Here is a 22,417-nt window from a genome sequence, read left to right on the forward strand (position 1 = left end):
ATTCAGCTCTCTCATTTTTCAAGGTCTCACTTTCTATCGCTACATTACAATTCATTTGATAGCATTTCAACTTGGCCTCGTCTCTTCTGCACTCTTATCTCAACATACATTGCCATTCCTCGTTATACATAATATTTGTATGTAGCGATGGCAAATGAATATCAAATGTTGGCATGTCAATTGAAATCCCAAAATTTCTCGCATATGTCAGCAAATTATGGGATTATGCATTCCTAACAAACCCCAATTTGACGACTGACTGGACTAATTTACTCCCGAGTCGTTTTACCATCATTTGATGAAGTGCCTCAACACATTTGGGTCGCTTGTCGAACATTCCGGTTGTTTATTTTCACTTGCTCAATTCCATCCTTTATCAAACGTTAACCGCAACCAACAGGACATCATTTAATTTGCTTTGGTTCCAAAGCGACAGAAAACAACGACACTTTGTTGATATTTCCCTCGGTGTCCTACTCAGCAGGTGTTGCTTCATGTTGGCAGCTTCAAAACTTCTGAAAAGAAAAGTGCCAGACAGAAAAGAGGCAAAAAAAGAAACACATTGCACTGATTTGAACTCGTTCCATTCATCCGAGTTCACCGAGGCTTAACAAGAGGGACACCTTTGAGGAATCTTTTAAAACATCCCGATTGGAAATGACAAGTCTAGTGGCGCGTTCAGGCCTGCAGGGGAGATCAAAGAGTTGGCGCACCATGAGACAAGTCGCTATGGATCGGAAACAAACTGATAGCCTCTCACCTCGGTTAATTAACACCTGTTTTGTACTAATTACCTCAATCCATTGACATAGCAGAAAACTGCATACAATTTACAACGCCGTATTGGACCCGGAGCGGTGTCCCGTGAGTCTGTTCTGTCTTTTGGATTAAATACACAAACAGGTGTTCAACTTGCTCTCACGACAGCATGCGAAGGTTCAAGTTTGGCGGGGAGGATTAAACAGCATTATGACGCACTATTGTTGATGGTTTGATAATTGTTTTTATTTATTTTTTTAAGCATGACTGGAAATTCCTTTCCAAATGGATAGTTGGCTTAGAAAAATGCTACTGTCGAGTCCAGCGATGTCAAATCCAGGTCTGGGTTTAGCCACAAGTGCTCAACTAGGTCAAATGCAGGTCGAGAAAATAAAAACCCTGCCACAGTTTGGTTTTAGCCACAGGTGCTAAATGAGGTCAAATCCAGTCAGTCAGAAATTAGAAACTCTGCCAAAATTTGGCTTTAGCCACAGATGCTAAGTACTTTGTTTACTTCCTGGCTCGGTTGATTAGAAACTGATTTCGACTTTCTGGACGAGGATTTGACACTTCTGGATCCACGATCACTGAGTGAAGTACTGAAAGTTAAAATGTGATTTTCAATCTGTTTATCTTACAAAAACCCGCGAGAAGCCAACTGCAGTCCATTCTCGCCAACCGTCCGTCAAGAGTTAATATTTACCAAGTAATAAAAGTCGACAGAATATTTGCTCAACCGTCCCCTAAAGATTCCTTCCGATCTGTTGTTTCAGGTGATGTTTGAGATAATAAAGTCAAAGGAAAAGGACAGTCAGTTCTGTTGGCTGATGACAGGCGGTAATTAAGACACTGATTCTGTAATTAAGCAGCGGCAGGTATCTTGCACATGGAATGCTTAATTTCCTTCCCCACAGTCAATTTCCTCCCCCTACCACTTGTACTTTCCTGTGATTGAGGCAGCGTGATAGAAAAAGATTCTTGGCACAGGTGATCAACCTTCAAAACGGGCTTCCCCCCCAATGTCATTGAAGCATTGTGTTAGAGCCTCCATGCAGATTGAAATGTGTTCCACCTTCTTTTGAAATCATTTTGTAAACCAAAAAAAAAACCTCCTTGACGAGGTTCAGTTTGAGTTTTGCAGCTTTTTAAATGATACGTAGTGAAAGCCGGATGTCGTTAGTCTCGAGAGGCGTGACTCAGTTCTTTGCAAGTTAGCAAGAGCCTTCATGCAAACAAGAACTTTACCAAAAATAACAGTTGGCAAACTTTCAAAGCCACGTTTTTCAATGGATGTTAAGATCTATTTCTTGCATTGAGCGCATGTATTTCTGGAAAACCCTTTTTTTTTTCCTCCCCCAATGGGAAGATGAGAGGAGACGAAAACATGGACATGGGGAGGACAATTGGGGATGGGAATTCTTTTGAGATATCTCCAAGATTTTTGCCTTTAGTTATAATGTGAACTGTATGCTATTTATTTTTCATCAATATGTATTTGACACTTCACAAAAAAATTCTCAATGTTTTACACATCAATGAAACCTGATTTGTCGCTCTCTCAGCATCGGCCTAAATACCCACGAGAAAAGCAAAAGTGGAACCCCGACAGCCTAGTGACACACTTCCAAATGTTGATCAAAGGGAAAGATTTAAATGTATTAATGATATTAAATGTGCATGCGGCAATTCAACGCGTAACTATATATTTACAAAATTTTGCTTCCGTCATATTCATGCCCTTGAAAGTGGGTTTATTAGCATAGACAATTTGAATACAAATTAATGATATATATATATATATATACATACACACTCACACACACACACACGTGTGGACTGTGTGAATGTCAAGCATAAAAAGGAATATAAAAATATAAGCCGAGCCTCATTTTAAAGCTGACCCTTGACACGTGGCTTTTAAAAATTCTCTTCTCATTGGAATTCAGCAAACTTAATTAGAAATCAAGGTCATGCTGCACATATACCTGAAAGCAGCTATAGAAGACTCTTGCTTTGTCTTGACGCTAAAGGGCACAGACGGAGACAGGTGAAAAGATGATTGATAACAGTTCATCTAAGAAAAAATAAAAAAGGGCTGGTTTGCTGGAGGATTTGGCCTGAGAACTAAAACAAAATTTCCAGATTAATAACAATGGGTAAACAAAAAATAAAAAAATCCCAGATTGTGCTGTACTACCAGCCAAAATGAAATCATCTGGCAAAATCTTGCTTGCTTGCTTGCAGGTCTTTTATATAGAAACTGATTGCTCAATGAAGCCTGGTGTGCCTTGTCAGCTTGCTGCCGCTCCCAATGCCTGACTTGCCAGGAGGAAAAAAAAAAACACAAAAAAGACCTGCCATGCACACAAGAGTAACACAACCATGACAAACTCATTTTACTTTGGAGCCTTTGCCATACGTACTGTGGAACACGCAAAAGAAGGTCATACAAAAGTTTAACACACAAAGGCTGATATGAAGCGTAAAATGCAAACTATTTTTAAATCTTGACTGCTCCTTTCAGGTCAAACGGGAAGGCACGGTGCAACGTGTCAAAGGAAAAGCGCCGAAGGGAAAGCCTCTCTTCGGCCATCCATTGAGAGCAACAAATGTGGAAGAAATGTTCTTTTATGCCGTATCCGGACTAAAAAATACAAGATTGAAAAGGCGGTGTAGGTTCTCTGAGGACATCTCAGCTGAGCCCCTTTTACCTCCAACGAAAACACGTTTAGTTGCCTTCCAATAAAAATCAATTAGTTTCGCTTTTATATGCAGGCCTGTGAATATTTTAGTTGTGTAACTTGAACAGATGCAAAGACACACAAACTTCATATTGTTTGGTTGTGTAGTTTTGTTGAGGAGCCCGGGGGCAATGGCTCAGCATGGAGCATAGCACAGTTTGTCATGGAAATAACGACGATTCCAGCACGGAATGACAAAAACAAGATTTACCGTCCCTAAAATGGAAAACAGCAAATAAACCCTCGGCGCACAAATTCGGGTCGGGAAAATACATAATTGTACATTAGAGAAATGAAACACCACAGTTTCCATCTCATATGTTTATTTTTTTTAATCATCATCAAAATTTTTACAAAACATTTTCTGACAATAATTTACTCAAAGAGCCATATGTTTGCACTTGGACCAAATCTCCACAAAAAAATGCTTTAGGTCGGAGTACAATAAAAGCCAAAAATAAAAGAAAAAAAGAAAAGTCCAAATGAGAGTGGAAGTAAACAAAAAGCAAAACAAAACAAAGCAACTACCAAAGAAAACAATGCAGCACATATTTACACCCTACGGAAATTGACGCTTTGCAGAAATTAGATGGGAGGGAGACAGCGGGGGATTCCGTTGTTTTGCACATTTACAGTAGGAGGCTTGGAAATAAAGGGAAAGTGCTTTAAGCTTGCATGGGGAATAAAAACGTCTTCCAATATTGCTTTCTGTCAGCTCCCCTCTGCTTTCCCTTTCCACTGCCACCACACATCAAATCTAGGAATATAAAAACCCACTTGTTTAAATTCAAACCTCACCTTCTTGGGTGTTCACATTAAATACAATTAGGGGCGTAAACGAGCTCTGTCAGGCAAATGAAAAAGTGTCTTCCCTCCCCCCGGCAAAGGTTAATGACCACGTCTTGCTGGTCCGTGTGCCCCTTGACATGAGCAATGGCAGAAAAACAGTGTCGGGACAATATGAGTCACAGGTTAAAGACCTCGTGCTAATGTGGAACAGCATCGGACAATAACAATCAATGGGGAGCGGGCGGGAGTGAGCATGAGTGCCAGTGACATTGGCCAAAAGGGATGAAGAGATGATGTAGGCACGCTCAGACCCGTTGTTTAATACATGCAGAGAATAGCTATAATGGTCATAATATTCATCAAATACGACAAAAATAAAATAACTACTGAATTATAATGAAAAAAAGACCCCAGTGTGGGAAAAGTGAAGCAGTGGCTGGTGGATGAGAAAGTAGTGCACAGCAGAGCAGGAAAAGCTGCAAATCCGTATTTGACTCGGAATTAATTTCTCAAATCTATTTATTAGGTAATGGATTAGAAATTACTGAAGCGTCAAAGATTGCCTTCGGTGAGCTCAAATTGATGGGCGCACCAAAAGCTGTAGTACGTTTAAGTATGATTAGAGTGCGTGCACTCCTTTAGTGCAGTAAACATCCACAATAGATGCCAGCCTCTCTGCAATTGTTTGGATGTGAGCATGCATCTATTTAAATACGTTGCAGAAATGCAGGCAATTCAACAATACGCTTCGTTCGTCGTACAGTAGGTGTGCTCAGCCGTGGGCCGACGCCAAGCAGTTTGTAACCTTTAAGTACACTCGGAATAAACCTGTCTGGGTCGTTCAGGGATGTAACAAAAGCTTTCATTGTGACAAAAGAAATGTACTTGCACTTATCCATTTGTCCTCCCGAATTTACAGTGTTTCTTTGTTTACCCTCTGATCTCGGCTGCTGCATTTAGTTCTTTCTGGGAAGCAAAGATGAAAAAAAAAAGATGAGAAAAAAAACAATATTTTTTTAAATAAACAAATAAAAAATCTCCAGCATGAATGTGGGATGCTTACTGTGTGTTAAATTCCAAACAACCATAATTGGACGGAACAAAAAATTAAAAACAATTGGAGTTGCGGGCCCCAGCACAGATAGCCTTTAACTTGAGCTCCAACATGCATCATTAAGTATGCGGCGCTTTTGCATCCCACTCCTCAATGGTGACCGAAATGGACAATAACAAAACAAAATAAAAAATAATTACTCCCAGGAAGACTGTGCATTTTGGAACGTCTATGAAGAGAACGACACGAATGTAGCAATTAAATTTAAGTGCAAATACGAGCATACGGACAAGGACGGAATTATTGGTATTCTAGAAGCAAAACACAACAATGGTCACTTAGATCACTTGGCACTGAGAAAAATGGCAATGCATAAAACATGACTAGAAAATAAATAATTAAAAGCAGTCATTGCTTTATTTTAGTCGCCCTGACAATTATTCAACAGAAAGATAGAGAAAAAGAAAGATGGTGACCTCGAAAGGTTCTTGTTTGGTCCCATGTTGTGTCCCACACTGAACATGGACCAAAGAAAGCTAAGGAGAGAATTATAGAAAGACAATATAAACATTCCTCACCTGTCAGTATATGTTGATTTAATAATCAATTTAGAATTGTCACCGTATGCATTTTTGCATGAATGAAACACAGCACCTTAAAATCATTTTTGCATGACTGTCCAATAAAACAAGACAAAAACAAATCCGGGAACTTTAGCGTTGGGGATTTACGGACGCTTTACATGACTTGTTTGCTGGTCAAAACACTACAAAAACTGTCCTGGAGGACTGCAGCTTTTTTTTTCTTGGTTACCATGCTAACGTTTAGGTCAGAACAAAATGCCAGCAAAGCATGGCTGCTAACATTATCGCAGAGCAATTCAAAGTGATACCGCAATTCCAACCACCAAGATCCAGTATGTGAGAAGCTAAGCCAAACAGTGAGTACTACCTTACACGGGGGTTGGAACAGATCCTCGAAAACAATCCAGCTCCCAACTATAGACAGATTTGTCCTGCACGGTCAATTTCCACTAACAAGGTATTAGCATGCACAGATAACTCATTAATCAGGTATCTCCAGGTCAAGAGCAAGGCAGACAGTATATACCGCATGGACAAAAATGGACAGAATTGAAAACGGGCCCTTATTCTAAATATATCGCTTTTACAAAAGGAAACTCCACCAGCACTAAGAAGCAATTGGATTAAGCGCATTTTTAATGCAATGTACTGTACATCAAGGGAAGCGAAACCCTTTATTTATTTTTTGTTGCATTGCCAAGTTCTTGTGAATGTTTTGGGGTTTATTAAAACGCAAAGGAATGACATGAAAAAAAAAATTGAGTCGCTGCATATGGCCACTGAGGTGAGACACGGATGGATACGTCACAATGGGGCTCTGAAACTTTCTTCCATCGTGTAGCTTTGGGTGATGATTGGATGATGTAAACCGCTTTGGGTTTGAATACGGGAGCAAATAGAAAAATATGAATCATTGAAACCCGAAGCGGTACAGTTTCAACTTTATAACACATCAGGCTCCTCTTTTTGTTCACGTTTCAGCAGAAAGTCATATTTTCTTGCCATCTTTAAAAGATTTTCTATTTACATGATAAATAAGTTCTATTTGATTTTCACCTCGGCTATAGAATGTCTTGACATCATCATTGCACACCGCAAAAAAAAAAGTGTCTCTTTTGTTCATGACAACCGACGAAAAGAAAAGATAAATAATTACCCAGGTTCTTATCTTGATGACCAGTCCATGTGGAAAATGTTGGTCAAATTTGTTCAGTTAAGCGTTCCGATCTTTTCGGGGTCGATCGTCGCTTGCATGTGGAAATCAAAGGATCCCTGTGCATTGCTTGCTATGAGTCTTTCTGTAAGTCAGTCAATAGCAATGCTTGGCGTGTTTGCCCAAAAGTTTACAGAGAGCCGTGATGTCACACATGGGGCAAGAAGGAGATGTCGGGCATTATCCCCAATTCAGCCCAGCGGGTTCATCCTCAGGCCGAGCCGGCGTCAACGTGATGATTCAACATGTCCCCACGAGGCTTCGCTCTGTAGTGGGCAGAGATATCGGGGAGATGATGCTCTCCTGATTTTCCTCATGTGATCCGACATGATTCCAAATGGGGCAGTGAGAGTGGTCAGTGGACCTCTTCAAGGGTAGAGTATGTACAATACATTATTTTGCTTTTAGTTTTGACAAATTGTTGAGTGTATAAATTTCTGCCCGTCTTTTGAATGGATAAGTATGGAGCATGCCCAGTTAGCAGTTTAAGGACCGACTCAATTATCTGATTACAATTCCAATTTGTTAGAAACAAAACCTCAGACATTGAGTTAAGTATCTAAGAATGGACACTTGAATTTTAAGAATGGCCCACAACGAATATCCAGTTCAATGGAAAAACAAATCTTTGGTTTGATATGTGTATTGATGTTATTAATTAGATCCCAAATCCAAAGTTAAAAGTCAAAGCAAATAACAGTTGAAATAATTCATATTTTTTTGTAATCATTTGCTGAATGTTAATTATCCACGCAATCACAGTTTAACACCCTGTTCTTCACAAAATAATTTTGTGTGAGCCCTCTTTTCCATTCCAAAAGTCCCAATACATGCAATGGCAGAATTTTCCAAAAGCACAACCCATGTTGTCGAAATAGCGAAATAAATATAAGTACATTTCTGTTTTACATCTCCCGCCCGTTCCGTAGAAAAACAAAATCCACCGAATGAGGTCCCAGGAACTTTGCTCAGATTGTGTGTGTTGATACCAAAACATTTCGGCATACTCGTGATCCAAACCCAAGGTCGATACCCAGCTCAGCTGCCCCATTATTTCCAAGTCACAATTCATCACCGGCTCACTAGCGTCCAAATTTAAGCGTGCCGGTGCGCTCGGAGGGAAGTCCGCCGGCGCCGGGAGCTTCGGCCGTCGGCCTGAGCGCCGACGGAGGAGGAGAACGAGGCCCCGGTACCGAGGGCCCGATGACGGCGGCGGTGGGCACGGCCGGGAGCGCTACTGTCTGTATAGTGCCCCTCTCGCAAGGCCCCACGTTTTCCAGGCCCTCAAGACCTTGAGGGGGGCCTTCGTAGCCCATGTTTAGCCGCAGGGGTTGGTGGGCTTGGCAGTAGTCTACAATCGGCTGCTCGTATCGGTAGAAGGTCAGTGCGCCCATCTGATGAGGAACCTGTTGCGAGAAGAGAAAAGTATTATTGTAAATTTGAAACTAGATTGGAGTAGGAATGCAACAGCAAGACAATAAATAAAAGCATTCTGGACAGTTCTAGGAACTCACCAAAAAAAAAACATCACTTGTATCCTCAATCATGCTGATTATGCCGACATGATGCAGTTGGTTCAGGAATTACCCTGGACCACTGCTCTCTATACCAAAGCTTTCGCAGAAAGCGTCTGCAACATTAGGTCTGTTTTAAATAAAAACGCTTACTCCTTGCCTGAAGCTAAAGCATAACATGATTATCTCAAGTCGTGCCGCACTATAATTCTACAATTGTGCAACACTGCAGTGATGTAATGTTATAAAACAGCCACCGCGAGCTGGTGTCTGGTTGGCTTTTAAGAAGGATAGCAGACCTCTCGTCTTTCTATCAAGCGGACATCTCCTTAACCACCACCTCTCTTGCTTCCTCAACCTCCTTCTTCCTCCTCAAATGGTCTCCATTAAGTGAGGCTGACTCATTACATTATAGCCACTCAGTGGATTACTCCCATCATTTTGCTCTCAGTTTAAACCCTTCACCAACTTGGCCTCACCGGCCACACCGCCACCTCAGCTGCCGTTAGACGCACGCACGTACGCACGCACGTCCTGGTCCACTTCAACCTCGCTCACGGCTCCTTGCCCAGTGCATTGAATTAATTAACTGATATTAACTCCAAAGCGTCTCGGTGGACGCTATCAAAGTGCCAGGTCATTAATTCGCCCTTGTGCGGAATAAGTCCAAAAAATGGCTACAAAGGCACATACTGTAAATATATTTTCAATGTAGAGCGGTAGGAAAGTTATACATTGTTCTGTCCTTGTCCTTCAAGCATGAAGACATTTTTTTTATACTGACAATCGGATGTGGGAATGAATTTTCAGTTCAACTAGTGAAGAAAATGGCTCCTTTCACAAAGTGTAAACATGAAGAAAATTCATAGTTACATGGGGCAAAATATTGAAAAAATATTTTTTCACGAAGTCATAATTTTACGTCAAACTTCCCACACAGACTTAGTTGCATTATGTATGAGAAAATTTGTTTGGCCGAGTTTTTCGATTGCTTATTGTGCACGTCGCGGTTGCGAAACATTTGCATAAAGGCGCAAAAAATAAGGGAGCCACACGCGCTGCGGCACCGTATGCATATTTTGATCCTTTGGATGTCTGCCACCAATATCTGCGCTTTTGCTTACAATGACTGGCAACCCGCCTCCACCTGGATCCTGCATTTGTATGCCTGAATGCACACTTTCATGACCTTCAGTCCCCAAGCTCTGAAACAATCGGTCTCAAAGGCATCCAACAACTATATTTATACAATAATTCATAGTAAATATCAGCAAGACTGGAGTGTATAACAATGAGCGGCAATTACATGCTGGGCTTCAAGATAATACAAACACCAACATGACAACACCCTAAGAATGACAATAATAAATAGCTGTTTTTTTTTTTTTTTAGCAGGAAGACTGCCTGAATTTAAAACGCTAGTTCTACATATATCAAGTTATTTCAGTTTGCAGAAACAAATAACGAGAAGCCGTCGATGCTCTCGAGATCAACGAGGTATCCAAGGAAGAGTTTAGTCACGGACTAAAGTATAAGCTAAAAGGATGTTGCGACCCTCCCTGACCTTGCTGACTATAAACGTAAAGCTGTCGATGTCCATATTCATGCTGATGCTCGAGCAACGAGCTCCCACTAATTCCATAATGACACAGTGGCCTTTTGTGCCTGCTGAATCTGGATTAAAGTCTTGCCAACAAGGTTAACAATATCTGGGGGAAAGAGTACACAAAACGTATCATTTCACTCAATTCATCAACTGGGAAAAGAGTATAGAGCGGAATCAAGGCCCTTCTTTTGTGCATCGATGAGGGGCTCATGGTCAGCACTTTAAAACAGGCTCCCACTTTGATACATACACTACACATGATGAACACCAGAAATGGGCCTTGAAATGTTACTGAAAGCTCAATGCCACAAGGGGGTCTTCGTCTGGTGAGTTATCGCAGCTGACTTTGTAAACAAACCTCGTAGCAAGTAGGAATTTCATCACACTCATTTTTGTTGGAGTCATAGTTCCCTTCAGAGGGCCATTATGACTCAACTGATGAACTAGTTTTGAAATCAGAGACAAGTAAAAACTTCAAATAACAAGATGAATGGTACTTGTAATGCCAAGCAAATGTTTTAAAAAGTGAAGACAATTTGTAATTTTAGTATTGACACATGAAGTCGTTGCACAATTTGTCTTTGCAGGCCACATAAAATGATGTGGCGGGCCGTATCTGGCCCTCGAGCCTTGAGTTTGACACCTATGCTATATATAGATTAAAAAAAAAAAAAAGCATATTCTTCAATTGTCCATACTATTCCTCATATACATGAGTCACGTAAGGGTCTTCTGATTTTTATTCACATGGCAACTTCTAAAAGCCAGCCTTAATGCGCTGCTTCCAGAAATGGCAACAGAGTGTGTGAGTAATGAGCGTGACCCGACATCAACTGTGGTTCAACAATGAGAACATCAGTTCCACACTAATCATGAATATTGGGGGGGAGGGGGGAGTGTGCCTGGAAAGGCAACCAGAGGCTTTTAAAGGCTGTAACTAATAAGATGCACTATGTTAGAAGGAGTTGGGCAGCAGCCAAAAGTGATACGCAGAACCTCTTTCCCCTCTCTGTTTCCTTAGAAATATTCAGACACAGATGTCCTTTCTTTATGATATCGACATTTGCTCATGCAAACAAACAACCACAAGTGTGCCAAAGCAGGATTGGGCATTCGGTCATAAATTCTATCCATCCATCCATCCATCCATCCATCCATCCATCCATCCATCCATCCATCCATCCATCCATCCATCCATCCATCCATCCATCCATCCATCCATCCATCCACCCATCCATCCTTCGATTACGTAACCTTCATGACGATTCGTACTCGATTGGCTCTGATTCGCAACTCCCCCAACTTTGAATTGAGCTTAATTTGCACTTTGCATGTCCAGCATCGTTTCAATTACCGATTGGCTTTATCAAGAGCAAAAAAACACACGCACACACAAACAAACAGCTCGGGCCAATGTATCATCATGAGTCACATTAAAGCAAGTTGCCATGCATGCTCTTCTGAAAATGTGCACCGAACGCAAAGCATCTGCAAACACCGACAAGCAAATTGCAGTACCCACAGCAGAGGAGGAACCTTGTTTGATGCCTGTTTACTAAATGTTAATTAAAAACTGCCTGGATCCTCAAATCCCCGATAAATATTTCATCATTAGCTATTGTAATGGAGCAACGCTATTTAGATTGCCTTCGGTGAAAATGCCAATCAGCATCACTTGTTTATGATACTCTGATATTTTTGTATTCTGATTCCAATTTAGAATATGCAACAACTACAAAGGTCACTGTGCCTCGTCTTCAAATTAAGCATGTACATTTAGATTAAATTCCTAATCCTTGTAGCTAAAATGATATGCAAGACCTAGCATGGAAAACTCGATTACCTCTGCCAAGATTTTTTTGTTTAGCCTCGTCAGTTTGATTAATTAAATAGTCCCACGGGAAAAAGTGAGGCCAATTTTCACCATGTCCAATTCAACTGTTGAGATTTTTTTTTTTTCCTGAATGAGTTTATCTATTTATCCATCTGTTCCTTCCCTGGCAAACAATCTTTTGATGCCGGGAAATTAATGTATTCATTCAGAACATGCACGTAGCAGCTCGGAGACACTTGGGCACAGCAGGGCTTTGAGCTAAATGGCGTTTTTCCCATGTAAACGTCTCTCTTTGACAATTGCAATACATTCTTTTCAGCAGGTTGAGGGGAAACACATGCTGTGCCTTGTTGCTAGCTAGATGCAATCGCTGGTGCGACACTTTTGAATGATTCCCCCTGTACAAAAAAGATTACTCGGTTAATGCATTTAAAAAAAAATATATATATATTCTGTAAGAATTGCTCGTCACGAGAGTGGATGTTACTTATCGCATTAAAATGATTAAACTGATCAATTTAAACATTAGATTTGAATCAGAGATTCATTTAATTAACTAATTCAATTACAATCAGCTCCATAAATTTGAATTTAACAAAAATACACTTTTGTAGGAATCAGCTTCTTATCAAACTCCAGATCATTGTCAACACAACAAACATGGCATATTGCATTGTGATGTCACAATGTAACTGTTGTGGCGTGTCAATAAACAATTCAGCAGCAAAATCGCAAAAGAGAAGGAGAGAAATGAAAAGACCTTGTCTTTCACTCCTCTGACGATTCCGATCGTTCACTTCCTGTGTGTCATTGTAGATAGGGAAGCAGCTTTGGGCTCTTTCCTTTTGACTGAATATCTCCCAAGGTAATTGCTCTTTCTACTTTACTTTCAAAGCCATGTCAGTCTCTCTGAGCTAAATGACAGCCTGGTAGTAAGTGAATTATGGATGGGGGGGAGATTCACAAAGCCTTTTCTTGTCGTGCTTGTCTGGTTACATGGTCATGTACAGGTCATCAAGGCAAAATATGGGGCCACGAGATGATTTAAGCCACGGCTCGGGCGGTGGAGTGGTCGCATCTCAAAACATCCCGAGTGTGGTGAACCAACTCCGATAGAGGGACAGTGAGTTTTTTTTTTCCCCCCATCTTATGCGTTATGCACATATTAATGAGGTCTTGCCAAGAATGTGCAGTGGATGTCTCATTAAAATCCAAGTGAGGTGACGGTGTCTTGGTAGCTTGTGTTACATTCTTGTGGGTTTTTGCTGACAGCCAGCGACATTGGTGAGAGGCCAAAATACAACAAATAGAAACAGATTTAAAATATTCTATGTAAGTAGTGCGTATCTGCACGCAAGCTTCCCTTGAGGGTAGAAAATCAATTCTTTTAGTTTGCTTGCTCAGAGCAGCAATGCGGCGCGGAAAAAATATATAATGGTCACAAAGTGCAGGCGGGGAAAAAAAGCTGTTAAGAATGTTTTTTTTTTTTTTTTTTCCTTGGCAGAGGTATGCACGCTTAAGTGTCACGACATGATTGGTTGTCGGCCAAGGGAAATCGCCTCATTAAAATTCTTTCTCCATCTACTGTCATGTGACTTGTCAAAATAGCTTCACAGTAGAATCCCCCAAAAATTAGGTGCACTCCAAAAAATTGGATCCCCCACTAAGTAGCAGCAGTCGCGTTGGAGTCAAGACAATAGTTTTATGGTTAAACTTATGTCATAATGAGTCTGACGGGAGTGCATGTGAATTGGACGTCATCCAGTCATAAGATTATGATTTACTCTTCAGGTAGGTGCCCAATTTTTGGTTGCAACACCACCAACAAAAAACTAAACAAAAAAGAACGTCGCTGCCAGTCTCAGAAGAATTGAGGCAAAACTGCTTTTGGGAGAATTTCAGAAGTTAAATTATGCTGTTTGGCATTTCACCCATTGTCAAAAATCATTTCTGACCAACAAAAAATGTTCATTTCCAATCTTTTATACAGTAGCCTACCACACACAAGTTTGGACATGCCTTCTCTCCTAAGCACAAAAAAAGCTTTTTCAAACTTTTCACTCCAGAAATTTTTTTACACAATGCTTCTTTCATACCAAATTTTTACATGAAGGACTTTTTCACGTCTTGTCTGAGTCTCTCCCCAATGCAGAAAAAGGAATGCACAGGTCTAATGAATCAAAATGTCACGCCCGCCAAGAAAAGACGAAAGAAAATCTCCACTCAGAGATGTCAGAGATTCTCACGCTCAGCCTTTACTGTAGGAATTTCACCTTCCTCAAGTAAATTGGCCTGGTGATTTATTTCACCCCTGACATCCTTTTGTCGGAACCTGGATATCTGCTCTTTGGAAGGCGATGACAGGACTATTGTTAGGGGGGCGGCCGTCATGGAAAGCTATTCTCATGTCACGTTTGCGCTCCTTTTCTCTCTTCTCTCCCCTCTTCTCATTCCTTCTTTCTGCTTAAAAATCTCATCCAAAAGTGATGGCATCCATTTAAAGGCCAAGTCCATTTCACCCTTTTAACTCATTCACTGCCAACCTTCTTTAACGTCTATAACCGTCAATGGCACTGAATGAATTTATTTCAATATCATACTATTTTAATGTAGTCCAAATACAATCCAACTGAATCATTAATTTCTGGTTAAAATGCACATTGTGACAAGTGACAACTTTTTTTGACAATGTCAATCAATTCTTAGGTACAATGACTTCCTATGAAGTCTTTATCTTTCCGTTAATATTCATCATTCTGTTTGTGAAGCTTTTCTCCATAATATTTCTTATTTTAGTAGCGACGCCCAAAGCGCGCCTCGAGAAAAAAGCACAGCAAATACTTTGGTGACAAACATCAAGTCAAACTGCCACGACGCGCTCGCTTTAAATTGTCAGCCGAGACCGACAACAGACTACAAATACAACTTTTTTGTGGATTTAAAGTCATGGATAAAAGATATGATTATATACAGATGAGGCACGGTGACCCGTTGTCGGCTCCGTCGGCCTCGTCGAGACTCTAAGCTAAACGCAACCATTACGGGACATTTCCGTTCTGCCTCTTTGTTCATCCCTGCTGCTTTTTGCTACATAGCGTAGTTACGGGGGGCAGATGTGGCTGTGTGGGTGGAGACGTGGAGAAAATAACACAAGAGTGAACACATTACAGTATTTGCGTGTCATATAGGAACCGCCCAATCCTGAAAGGACAATTGGGCAAAACATAATGCATATGAATAGGAATATGTTTGTAGTCTAAATTGTGTGCATCATAAAACAAAGAACACCTACGCTGCAATACCAATTAAATCAACACATAATTAAACAAAGTTGAATAAAAGTGAGCGCTTTACATGTCAACAAGCAATTATAAAAGCACCAACAATAAAAAGCAGAAACGCGGTTCTGTTGAGTACACGAGTCGTTGCACTGGAGGGCACCCTTAGCTCACTTCCTTTGTGCCAAATAACAATGCCGGGTGAGGCCTTGAGGCGAAAAAATATTTCAAGGATCGTGATAAGATCTTGATATCTTGCCTCTTCTCTAGCAAAAAAAAAACATCCAAAGCAGTCAAACTGAAGCAAACACAAAAGATAGTAATTGAAAGAGCGACATTGGAATTTTTTCAAGCTGGAAATTTTGTTACAAAAATGGTTTATAGCATAGAAATTTTGGTCAAGTCTTTGAAAAATATATTTTTTGGCAGCATTATTTATTTATTTATTTATTTATTTATTTATTTATTATTCTCTATTCTTTATTTTTTCATTTATACACATTATGCATTTTTGTGTATCCAGTTGCAAGAATCAACCTTTGGCTTTATTCATGAGCTGGGTTTCAGGGAAGAGATGAGGACGACAAGATAAGAGCCAAATTCCTAACTGGATTGGAAGGAAAACGTAAACACAATCTCCTCCAATTTGACTATCAATCGGAGCAACATGCCTGGGAGAGAGTGGTCCTAATTACGCTCCAAATGAACATTGACTCTTTCCTAATGGAATTATTCAGATAGGCCATATTTGTGCATTTCAGCCCTTTCATGTTCAAGTTGCAAATCATTTGGATTTTGTATTACAGTTTTGGGGGGGGGGGTTCTGCGGGGGGGGGGGGGGGTGTTAGTGACTTTTTTTGTCTTCGAGTTCAGAAGGCAGATCGTTAAAAACCAATTTGCTCTCCCTGGATGACTCAGCCGAGCCAACTCTACTGACCTTATTTTTACCCTTTTTATTTGGATGACCGTTATTAGCAGCCTGATGAGTTGGGGAGGGGGACTGAATCTTCTAGAAGACAAAACAAAACAAAAAACAATCGGTATACTAATGGTGGAATTTTTTTTCAGGCCTCGGGGGAGTATGAGATGAGCATGTCTGGCTCTCAGATAGAGGTTACAGCTTTAGACCTTGTGTAATACGTTAGGTGAAGACTCAAAATTGTCTGTATGTGCCCTGCAATTACCAAGGACGATATGAACTAAGTTGGGGTGGAACGGATGATTTTTTTTTTTCTTTAAAGCTCCTGTTACATAGTTCTTCATTAGAGTCATTTGATTTAAAATAAGTTCAAGCAAAAAGTAAAAGGACAGGGGGTTTAGGCGGTGTGTGCTGGAACAAGAACTGCACTGTCAGAATGTTAATGAGCCGAGGGATACGAGTAGGCGTTGCAATCTGTTGACTTCTGCTGCTGTCACTGTAAATTGTTCTGAGAAACAAACCAGAGGGAGAGAATGAGCAACAGTATAAGCGAGTGTGAGTGCTGTGGGCTGTGGATGTGAGGATGAAGGACAGATAGAAATATCCCATTTATTCTCGTGGGAATTTGCGAGGAAATCATACAAGAGAAATGAAGTCTTACATTAAAGTTATTAAACTAGATGGGTTTTTTTTTTTGTCACTGCTGTGACTGCTCTTGAGTATTTTCTGTGTACAAACACAAAGAACAAAAGTGACCGTTCTACTTTTTCAATTTTTGTTCCCATTCGGTCCAAGTAAATTTCCAATAATTATTCATCTCAGTACAAAATGAAAAGATATTCTGGGGGCTCCTTCAATGTAGCTCATGCAAGAACGCCAAATCATCTTCGACTAGACTCAAGTCAAGCTTAACAAAAATCATCATTAAAGTTGCATAATGTCTCCTGACTGGCAACCACAGTAACTCATGACATCTGCTTTAGTTTTCCATGTTGGCTGTCACAAGCAATTACCAACTGTTCCGAACCGTAATCACTCAAAAGATGGATTGTGCTGGATTTTCAAATTTGAAATCTTAGTTCTTCTCATCACCCGTAAAGTCCTTAATGGTCAGGCACTGTTACATGTAAAAAATAATTACCAGAATATGTTTTAAATGAACCCATTGGACACGATAAACCCAATTCCAACCATATCAACGCTGCTAATACAATTACCTTCGACGCTAATGTTAATTAAACCCAAGCCTCAGAATCAGAATCAAATATGCTGGGCTTGGAAATATACTGAACAGAATTCATTCAGATAACGCTCATAAGGAAACAACCTCATTGACTGAAATACCCATCATTCGGCATTCCGTGACCATAATTATGGTCTGCCATCGAAGAAGTGCTCCAGAGTGAAGGTGTTGGGATTCTGGCTCGAAAATCCCAACACTAGTTTGTCTGTGATGTCTCTTCAGATTGGGAAGGGAGCGATGTTTGCGTTTTGCAGGTCCTCGTGTCGTAATTATTCGTCACAGCAAGTGTTACGGATCGAGCGTCCTTTGCGGGTTACATATCCTCTTTAACCAAATGACTTTGTAATTGGTTATTTGTTTCCGCGGTGGTGAGAACAGCTGCATGCAATTTGGCGATGTTAACCACACGCCTGTGACACCCCCAAATAGCAACTTCTTCAAATTCCAATCTTGGAATCAATCAACTAGCGCCTTTTCTCCTCTGAAGTGACTCTCCAGGTATTTTTTTGCCAGATGTCTTATTTGGATTTCATATCCCAGAGCAACGAGTGTGTATCTGATAACCGGCGGTGCACAAACTTTCACTTCCTCCTCCATTTCCTGAGAACGGTGCTTCAGAGGCGAACCTTGCAACGCTGATAAAAGTCACTCAGTTCCTTATTTGCTGAATTGCCGGGCCAGAGAAGCCTTGTAAAGACGATGAAAGCTTTTTCTGTACAAGAGAAGACGTGAGCGCCTTCACCTCTGACCTGTTGACCTGCGGGAATTGGACAGACGACTCACACACTGTGAGTTTGGATTAAAAAAAAACTCAAAGTGGGCACACAGCTGAATTTCAAGGATGTATTTTGGGAGTAAAATACAAATCCCTTTTAATTTAATGTTTCATTATTATTATTTATTTTGAGAATTAATTACCTGCAGCGGCAATTAAGAACAGTTTAGCCTGACGAATTTATGACCATGATTGATGAAATGCAACATAGCAGCGTCAGCATAATATCATTATGTTAATTATACAAAACCTGACTAAAAATTACATTCTAGCAAAGTCTAGAGAAGCACTGGAACCGGTTCCATCGGGGCAAAACTGGAATTTGAGGGGGAAAAAAACAGTCAGATTAAAGGGTGGAGCTGAGTAAAAGAAACCCATCAGTGGCGGTTGTTAAGAGAGCAAAAATTGTGGCTTGCTGTCACAAACAGTGATTTGACCATATACTCGTAGTATATAATTGTGTCATCTCGTAGTTGAGCGCCAGTTAAGAAGATTCACGGGCCAATACGCAAGCACTGCAGGAAAGTGCTGTGCTAAGGTTGCGAGGGCCATCTCAAGGAAGAAAACAATCACCATTTTTTTTCCCTGGCAATATGACACATCTTTAGGGCAATGTAGCACTTGTCATTACTCATCGGAACAGGCGAGCTGAAGAGCTTACGCTGGAAGACGAAAACGGGAAGATCATTAAACGCAGCATTGGAAACAAATAGATCAATGACAATTCCAGAAAGCCTTTTAGTGCAGATGACGACGGCGAGTCAAACTATCAATTTCAAAGTGGAACATTTGTCTATTGACTCTGAATCAACACGAATCCGTGAGGGGGGGGATGACTTCTAGTCTCTTGGAAGGAATTTTCAATATAATCCAACATTTCAGTCTAAATCTCCTTTTTTTGTGCTTCTCACACACACATGCACACACACACACACACACACACACACACAAACAATGGGGGCACAAGGCTGATTGCCTTTTGTCCACTCATGAAAGGCTCGCCACCTGGCTCCCGCTCACCTTCAATCGAGTTCATTATAGCGCCTGTGCACTCGTCCAGCTGCTGCTTAACACCCGAGAGATGGATCTGTCTCACGGTCCGAAACCTTTCACCTTGTTTTGCCACAAAATGACCCCGGGACTGTGTCTCGACACTAACTGCCCCTGTCTCTTGTCTCGGTTTGGTCCCCGAAGGCTTCAAATAGCATCCTGTCGATGGCCATTCCTCGTAATCTGAAGATCTAGAGTTTTCCGTCTGTAAATTGAATGCTGCGAGATGTGAACCGATTCCCTCTCTAATGCATCCCCTGTTAAAATATATGGTGGCATGTAACAGCCCTTGAGTGGTCCTTTTTTTTTTTTTTTTATCATAGTTAAATTAGTCCGCCAGGATGATTTGCATTGAAGACAGAAGGAATTTTTCATGGCAGAATTTCTACAAGGTGTTAAGAGCTTTTTCTCCAAACTCATAAACAGACCAGCCATCCACACCACGTGCAATAAAAGTAGCATGCTAGTAAATAAACATTAAACAGACACAGCTATTGGCACTTAGATAGCTTCTACGCAAGATTGCAATATATTTATTTGTGAATGAAGGTTAGCTCAATGTTGGGATACCGTGTCAAGGCGCATGGTTGATTTTTGAAAAATTTAAACCATTTTAATTGCACAAAAAAAATTCAAGAATGACGGGATAAGTGATCATCGGAGCTCGGTACAGTAAAGGTGTGGAATAGCGTGCTCGTGCCAAGTCGTATGAACATGCTTGAGTTCTCCCACATTTGTATTTTTTTTTTTCTGTAAAAACACCTACACAAAGAGTCACCCTCTGTCTTCATCTATTTTAAAGAGAGCCACAAAACACTAAAATATTAACGTCGGCGCAGTCCTTTCTAGCAAACCCTTCACACACACACACACACACACACACACGACTTCCCACAGGACGTTACATTAGCCGAGCAACTTTGCCTTCCCCCTTGTGTTCAAATTGCCAAAAAGTAAAATTGTGATCATTAGCTGACTCACATGAGGCTCATTACGCAAAGACAAAAGATGGATTGAGTTCAGCCAGACTAGTTTAACAAGGTATTCTCTGGAAGGGCAACAACCAAACCATAATTCAGATAAATGTGTGTGAAAGGCAACCGATATTATGTTTCCCTTTCTCTTTTCCCCGAGGAGGTGACACGGTTGCAATTGTAATTCCACTCTAATTTCCTGTGTTGCGGCAGTAACTGCAGACTTGTCACTCACGCCGCAAAGAGAATAGGCCTGTCAATCAACCGGGCGACCTATTACCGGAGCCTGAAAAGGCATTTTAGCATATCTACATTTTAACACACTGTCCAACTGCAGACATGTAGATTAGTGAGATGGGGAGATGTCATACGAGAGAAAGCGAATCAGCGGAAAGGTGAAAACAACCCTAGCGACCGGCCAAAACAATTCCAGTTCACGTGGTTACTGGAGATGAAATTGAAAGGGAAGTTTCCTCAGAGGAAAGAATAGGAGCCATCGGATGCATATTGCGCAGTTGATAGCCGGTGTCAAGCCTACAAATACATCAGATGCTGTTTCCGCCCAAAAATAAAAAGCTGGCAGGAGGAAAAATACACCTAATACAAGGTGACTTGAGCAGGGTGAGCAATGTGACGGGTAGATTGTGAGGCACCGGGGATGCTCGCTTCCCAGCTGTGTGCCTCAAACCAAGCAGAGCTCTAACCAGAATACAATCCATCATGCAGTCAGCCACAAGTATGACACGACAGGCAAAGCCGTTCCAGTCAAGGCAGGAAAATACAAAACAGAAAACTGGACTGGGTAACCCAAAAATAACATTTTGACAAGAGCAGCTATGAACAACATTGCTACTGACTGACACGGTTGAGGATAGAAACTCCTCGTTTGTCATCGGGAAGAAGAAAAAGTTTCAGAGAATGTGGATTTGGGATTTGGAGTATCTCCCCGACTGCCCGACTTTTAATTTCCCCGTGTCTCTCTATCTCGGTCTTACCATCTCCCCGACTCTGCACTTTCTGGCACGGGGAGCCAAAAGGGCTCCACAGGGGGGCTCACTATTGATTGAATTGAGTCAGCTATGTCCACTTTAATTCATTAAATTCCTCTGTCAATACCCATTGGGCAATTCTAATAATGCAGCCAGATGAGTCGGGGGCCGATACATGAGGTGTCCTGTGGAAGGACCAAAGCAAAAATGAAATGGGTAAGGGGGCGGGGCATAGGGGTGAATTAACACTCAAGACATGAACGAGACACATCTTGCGTAATCATAAAGACACGGTCATTGACTCTGTAAAGCCTAGAATGAAAGTGTATCAATAGATTGTGACAGATTATTAATTGCAACTGGAATGGAATCTCAGGGAGGTGGAGGGAGGAGGAGGGTCAACAGCAACATAAAGAATAATGCAAAGCTGATCCGACTTCCATCGTGGCTTTGCGCTGTTTCATCTTGCTTTAAAAGCCAAGTGGTATCGCAAGCAATCTGATTCCCTTTCAAAAAGAAAAAAAAAAAACGTCTCAAGAAAATTGAATGGACGTGGAATGCAATCATATTACACACTTGTCAGCTTAAAAGGTCAACATATCAGTTTGTTCCCTTCGGCATTCGCAAGCTAGTCCAGTAAAGAAAACATATATGCATTGCATATTTATAAAGTATACATATATAGATTTTCAATACAGAAAAAAAAAAACGGGCCGAGTGAAATATGATTTTGACAATCTGTAACTTTTGTTGTTGTGCTGCTGCGAGTGTGGCGGCAGCAATCAAACGAGTGCATCACAGCATGGGAGCATCTTCCTCCGCTTTGAAAACATCAGATCGATAGCAACAGCGAGCGGCATGCATGCGCGTGTGTATACATGAATATTATGGACTGAAAGGCTTTGCTTTTATCAAAACTACTAAGTATGAGTCAATCATTGATCCGACCCAGCGATTCTTAAAAGTGTGTGCACGCCGGCTCTCTCTAGTGGTGCACCGAAGTATCACTTCATTTGTCAGACCAAAGCTGCTGCTAACATCAATATTCGGTACAAAATATATAATTTTGTCTCAGTTTTGATGATTACTTTGGTT

The 22,417-nt window shown here is 40.9% G+C and overlaps 2 protein-coding genes across 3 annotated transcripts in view; both read right to left on the minus strand.

Moving 5' to 3' along the window:
- ppp1r3c2a (protein phosphatase 1 regulatory subunit 3C2, duplicate a) overlaps window positions 1–2,968 on the minus strand; it is a 46,709-nt gene extending 43,741 nt beyond the window's left edge. For both annotated transcript variants that reach the window (XM_085926358.1, XM_085926356.1), the window contains exon 1: window positions 2,745–2,968. The gene's annotated coding sequence lies outside the window, so the exon portion shown is untranslated. The remainder of the gene's footprint in view (window positions 1–2,744) is intronic.
- Window positions 2,969–8,222: 5,254 nt separating this feature from the next.
- LOC147048330 (leucine-rich repeat transmembrane neuronal protein 4) overlaps window positions 8,223–22,417 on the minus strand; it is a 37,412-nt gene continuing 23,217 nt past the window's right edge. The window contains exon 3 of the mRNA XM_085926967.1: window positions 8,223–8,546. Coding sequence (XP_085783093.1) covers window positions 8,223–8,546 — 324 coding nt within the window. The remainder of the gene's footprint in view (window positions 8,547–22,417) is intronic.

This window comes from Syngnathus leptorhynchus, chromosome 12, assembly GCF_054491065.1.
Source record: "Syngnathus leptorhynchus isolate UIUO chromosome 12, UIUO_Slep, whole genome shotgun sequence".
NCBI classification, from domain to species: Eukaryota; Metazoa; Chordata; class Actinopteri; order Syngnathiformes; family Syngnathidae; genus Syngnathus; species Syngnathus leptorhynchus.